The sequence below is a fragment of the Populus trichocarpa genome, chromosome 1 (genome assembly GCF_000002775.5).
Source record: "Populus trichocarpa isolate Nisqually-1 chromosome 1, P.trichocarpa_v4.1, whole genome shotgun sequence".
Lineage (NCBI taxonomy): Eukaryota > Viridiplantae > Streptophyta > Magnoliopsida > Malpighiales > Salicaceae > Populus > Populus trichocarpa.
Window position 1 is genome coordinate 36,089,435 of NC_037285.2, and position 5,936 is coordinate 36,095,370.

The window sequence follows — 5,936 nt, forward strand, 5'->3', positions numbered from 1 at the left end:
GGAAACGAAGAGAGTAAATCTTAAAAATTACTTTAAACGGTTGTAAAATGAAATGCTATGAGCATTTCCTACGTATTTACTCGTCACAAAGGCTATAACAATGTCCTTGGGATATGGAGATGCTTACGTTCTGAATTCACCGCTAAACCAAGCCTCAAAGAAATGCTCATAGCACGTTGGAACCAGACTATTGCCAAACTGTACGACACTACACACCAGAATTTAAACCTTCAGAAGTTTTGACAAAACCCTAGCTTGCAGTATGTTTCCCACATCACTACGATGATCCAAAAGGCTCTAGCAGCAAACGTCGGTACTCCTGTGAACTGAACCCTTTGTATCCAGGTAAAAAGCAACCAGCAGATTTAAGCGAACAACCCAAATGAATGATTAAGCAAAATCTGATTACTGCACATACTAAATCTAAAAATTTGGGCACATTTTCACATGCTTTATGTAACAATTACAAAGCGTTTTATTTCTACAGGATGCCCCGTGTAACAAAATGGTACCTGTATAAAGTAATAGACATGACAATTTCTTTGAACTTGTATAACCCGATACGAAGACTTAGGCCTTGAGAAGAGTATTCGTCCAAGATAGCATCATGCAGACAGTTACTTGGGAGCTAGTCTGATTGGACAAACTGAGAACGCAACACAGCGTGCCGCCTTTGCCAACATAAAGCGCTCATTTTCTGTCAATGGCCTCTCAATCACCTTCACAATGTTGATGTCCTGTAAGTTTAATCATATGATAGTGAGAAAAAAGACCGTACCACTTGATTTAATAAACATTTTTTGGGTCATTAATCATTGAAGTGCTGGCAATAGTATCCTCAAAAATCTTTCAGTTCCACTCAACATGGCTGATGAGACCATAAAACAAACAAATGTCCCAAAAGTGCTTGTGAATTTGATTGATAATATATACACATTCCAGTTGATCGGCCTAATTCTAATTCTTTTGTTCCAATACAAAGATATCCCACAAGGTAGTTCATCCTATTCAGATAGGCTCCGAAAGGAGAAAGAGAAGGCTGGAATGCCAATAGACATCTATTATTGAATCCACCCTACCCATTTTATAGCGCCAAAGTCACTGAATGGGTAAGTCAACAATCCCTAAAACAGACTCTGTACTATTGTACTTTATCTGTTGGGTTACAGGAGGGTATTTTCTAGAGGTTTGTATTATACCAATCTACCCTTCTGTAAGTTTTATTGAAGACATGCTCTGAGGTGGTTCCAGTATATTGAGAAAGAAAACAGTGCAAAAATACTAGCATTATCCTTCTCTTGTTATAAACAATGACAACATGTGATTTGGGGAACAAACTCAAGATGCTTAAGACAGTGGGTAGTTGAGGGAAAATATGAGTGCCAAACCAGTTGACGAAATGAAATCAGCCTTCTAGTTACCCAAAAGTTTAATATTTGCTTAAAAGAAGAAAAAAACTACACTCCTAACCTAAACAAAATGCACTGATTCTCTCTTCTTCTCTCACTCTTTTTCAAAAAAAAATTATTTAATGAGCTAGGATGAACTTGGAAGTATCAAGTATCAACCAGAAATGAAAAATCTACATTTTGAATATCAGTAGGAAAAAAAAAAGATATGAAGGCACCAATATGTCAAGTTAATAGAATAAATAATGTAATGGACCAACCTTCTTTTGCTGTTTAATAGAAGGCCTCACACTGGCAATATCACCAACCACTGCCACATTGTTCAGATTCCCTCTTTCATCCCTTTCTGTGGGTGAAGCTGTTGAATGCCGCCACTGCCCATTAATTATATACTTGTAGTAGTACCTAAACCAGTTAAACATTGCCACAGTTTAATGTTCCAGAAGCTATTCAACTCCAATAGAGGGAAGAAAACAGAGAACAGCAGATATTATCAAAGATGAGCAGGGGACAAGACATTATCCATTTATAACGCTACCCCTTAACATCTATTGTTGATAGGGATAAATACCATTGTAATTGATGAATTTTGGAACATAGGGAAAAATTCGACCACATAAATCAACCCAACAAAAAATCAGAAACATTCAAGGTATGAGAGGCTACTTCCAAAAATAAAATAAATAACGAAATAAGAAAAAACAGAGGAAAAATTTCTTCATATTTCAAACAACACAAAGAATTAAACTAATCAACTACTTGTATATTTTTTTCATTATAACTAGGAGAGAGTTAAGAATTGTTAATAGTATGAAATTAGAAATTCTTGAACACCAAAGCGAACCAAAATGCAGTGCCGCAACTTATTTTAAAATGCTTATGTTTTGAAAACACAAATATTAATGCATACATCACTTACTTTCCTTGTGGAAGTCTAACTTCAACTTCATATCTTGGTCCACCCTTGTGACTTGCCTTCATTGGTTCTTTCCAATTTCCAGTAAAATCCCCAACCAATGATACATCTTCTCCCTTTTATTCAAAGTCAAAGAACAAACTTGTTCTGTAATTACTCAAGTTTCATGTGGAAAACATAAGTTATATGCTATAAAATTCCTATGCCATTAAGTAAAATACCAACACTTTCATCACATTGAAAATCATCAGTTACCTCTTGTCCGGTCCACACAAAAGTCAGAGCATGTGTTGCTGGTCCCTCGTGTCTGTCACTTTCCACCATAGCTATAAGATCCCATGTTGCCCAAGCAATCGCTGGTCTGCATTTAAGGTTCCATTAAATGCTTCGTTGGATTTGAAAAAATAAAAATGAAAATAGAAAAAATTTAGTGTATAATGCGCTCCGCACCACACATCATTAAATATCATAGAAATTGAGTGAATAATTCTTGAATCCAATTAGGAGCAAAATTATTGAACTTCAGAATGGGTTCCAGGAGATTAAGCATAAGGTATCCTTAGCAATCAAGTGAGAGTAACAGGGTCGTTCTGGAAATATGGATCTCCAATGTTTCATGCTTAGTAATCGCAGCAGAGAATTAAAAAAAAAAAATGGCTGCAGCACTACTGTGGCAGTGAAGTACTCAGAACATTATAAGCTGCATCAAGGGAAGTACAGGTCATCCTGAAACCAATTAGTAGAAGAGTTACTAGACTTGAAAATGGACCCAGAAGCTAAAGAATAAGGTATCTAAGCGATTATAATAACAGGCTGCGTTCCAGTAATTTGGATGTTATGAAATGGTACCGCTCTATCATGTTCCATACTTCAGCAGTAGAAAAACAAACCTGTGCATAACTAAGAACTCAGAACAAGGGGTTGTTCTAATTGAAATTAAATACATAGTAAGAAGATAAATGAGAAGAACCTGTCAGGCCTACATGGATGCAGTCCAGTGATAAAATTATAAGCCGCATGAAGGGAAGTATCGGTCATCCAGTGGAGATATGCAATCACACATGCAGGGGATCTATCAAATCCAGTTGTGCAAGTGACAAACACGCGATGATTCTTTTTTAGTAAGCGTAATAGAAGACCAACACAAAATGGTAGTTTCTTCCGCATGTCAAAGGAATCAGCATCCCTGAAACACAAAGTGCAGGAAAATTTACCTCTGTATTATATTCAAGAAAAGAAAAACCTGCTGTATAATTTGCACCTCGATCAATTTCAATTCTCCTTTGTGGTCATGCAAAATTTTTAATACAAGTTTTGAATATCGTGTGCACGCAAGAACACGTAAATGGAAGCATGTGTGAAAACTCACACGCATATACCCTATATGGATGAGAGAGAACCATCTCCTTCAAGAAAACAAAAAACAAATATGGTAACAAACCAGACACTTACCTTATAGGATAGTTGATCATGAGGATATTGAATTTTTGGCATGACTCATTGATCAAGTTGGAATTGATTCCCCAGTTTTCTGCTTCAATACCACTCTGGAAATTGAGCACAGCAGTGACCCCCTGTTGCATAAATTAACTTCAAATTTAAATGAGCAGTGGAATTTGAAACATGAAGATGCAAGCAATGAAGTTCATTGAATATCATACTTTTTTTCCGCTTAAAACAACTTAATCACATTCAAATAAGCCCACTTAAAACTTATCCTTTCCCAAGACATATTTAAACACATGACAAATAAGAAAATAGAAAATGTGTTCCCAAAGGCATAGAATGAGAAACTAGAACTTCACATCAACAGGCATATGGAAGCTCATGAAGGTGGCTGTAACATAAAGCATACAGAAGTGGTAAGTCAGTTAATTAGATCATCCTTTTCAAATTACAATTAATTAGAAGAACAACATGTAAGAAGTAAATTTCCCGAATCAACAATGAACATTGAAGTTTAGATTATAGCATTGAATGCAAAACAAATGGCATCCTCCGTATCAAATCGTTACTCTTACAAAGTGAATGGGAACTTACATTAGAAATACTAAATGGTTTTGCTCAACAAATAGGGTAGAGGAGCACTTACCAGTTTAGACAAATTTTCCACATCAGCTTGTGTTTGTATACACGATCCCACATATATTTGCTCTGTAACCTGCCACCACAACGAAGCGTAAATAAATATAAAAATAAAACTTGGTGCAAGCAAGTATCCAGCTCCTAGTCGTAGAGACTAAACATAATATAACGAAAGAGAGGTTGACGACATTGGTTCGCACCTTACTGTAGCCCATACCAAGAGAATGGTTGTAGTAAAGCTCCCCTTTAGAACGATCAAGTGCCTTGATATATTCCTCCAATGGAAAGCTCCCATGAGACCATTCCCCATCTCCTGGCTCTTTCTCAGTAAAAATAGAAACAATTTGGGTGATGGGAGGAGAAAGATTAATGTTTAGTTGTTGTGAAGGAACAATTTGATGATTGAAAAGCTTGTTCCATCCATGGGGAGTCAAGAACTTGGAAGAAAAGGTTACAAAGCCAGAATTTCCATTTCCCTGAAAAGCCGAAGAGAGGATGGTTTTGCTCCAAGTGGCGGTGGGAACACGTCCTCTATTGAAAAAAATAATATCAAAATCACTACTCAGTTGATGAATTGGAAAAGGCGAGAAAGGCCTCTCAAGGACAAGGCTAAAGGCTCCTCCACCACCACCTCCTCCTGTGGTTTTCTCCAGCAGAATCTTCCTAAATAGAAGAAACCCAGAAATCAGAATGAATGATAAAATATAGTTAATAAAAGTAGACGGAGTGAGTATTTCTTACATTGTGTCACCAAAATCATTGATGGGGATAAGGGAATCAGTAGTAGAAGATGAAGAAGAAGAATCGCTAGCCTTTTTCAAAGTATCGCCAACCATTATTATCCTCGACCTGTCAGCATTTCCCCCTTTTTTGAGTGCGTGAACGAAGATTTTGCCATCAAGGGACAATGCGAAGCGAATACCGAGAGGTTTATCAAGAGTGACCATGTACTCATTCAGATTCATCTTATAAACCGAATTGCCACTGCTACTCCTACTTGACATTGCATAAACCTTACTCGAACAATTTCCCTTTCTATAATTACCACAACCATGTCGGTGGAGCATGCATAAATCTCTGCCCCAGAACAACGAAGAGAGTTGCGTTTGCAGAGAAAACGATGACATTTCCCCTCTTGGAATTAGATTTGGAGTGATCATGATCGATTTTGTAAGTGCTGGAGTGCTCTCTACATTTATTGTTATATTTTAATCGTAATAATCCTACCAGTCTGTAAGAAGACTGTGAGATAAGAGGCTTCAGCCATAGGGCTGGATTAAAGAATAGCAGCCTCCACGTGGGCTCTGCCGTATTCGGACTCATGTACTTACTTTTTCATTATTTGAATTTTTAAGGTGCATGTACAAAAATCTAATGTATATTCCAGATTTTTAGGAAAATGATGATTGACTCAAGGGGTAGCTAGGGGTTTTCATTTTATTTGGTTTTTATTTATAAAATAATTAAATTAAATTTTTTAAAAAAAATTAAAAATAATTTAATCAACTAGTTTTGATTTGGTTTGG

General features: G+C 36.5%; 1 protein-coding gene across 3 annotated transcripts; it reads right to left on the reverse strand.

Annotated features, from left to right (window-relative positions):
- Positions 1 to 5,660, reverse strand: LOC18095314 (phosphoglucan phosphatase LSF1, chloroplastic). 3 transcript variants are annotated; one of them, XR_008058359.1, is made up of 10 exons: positions 5,152 to 5,660; positions 4,611 to 5,073; positions 4,418 to 4,486; positions 3,778 to 3,899; positions 3,296 to 3,511; positions 2,581 to 2,686; positions 2,329 to 2,441; positions 1,670 to 1,814; positions 513 to 737; positions 1 to 326 (listed from the first exon to the last, which is right to left on the reverse strand). XR_008058359.1 is itself a non-coding variant. In XM_006369851.3 (9 exons), the coding sequence occupies exons 1-9, from the start codon at positions 5,568 to 5,570 to the stop codon at positions 618 to 620; spliced, it is 1,773 nt and encodes a 590-aa protein (XP_006369913.1). In that variant the 5' UTR covers positions 5,571 to 5,660; the 3' UTR covers positions 388 to 617. The 3 variants fall into 3 exon arrangements, 1 of the variants encoding a protein (XP_006369913.1); XR_008058358.1 differs by having other exon boundaries at positions 1 to 333; XM_006369851.3 differs by lacking the exon at positions 1 to 326 and having other exon boundaries at positions 388 to 737.
- Positions 5,661 to 5,936: the final 276 nt, after the last annotated feature.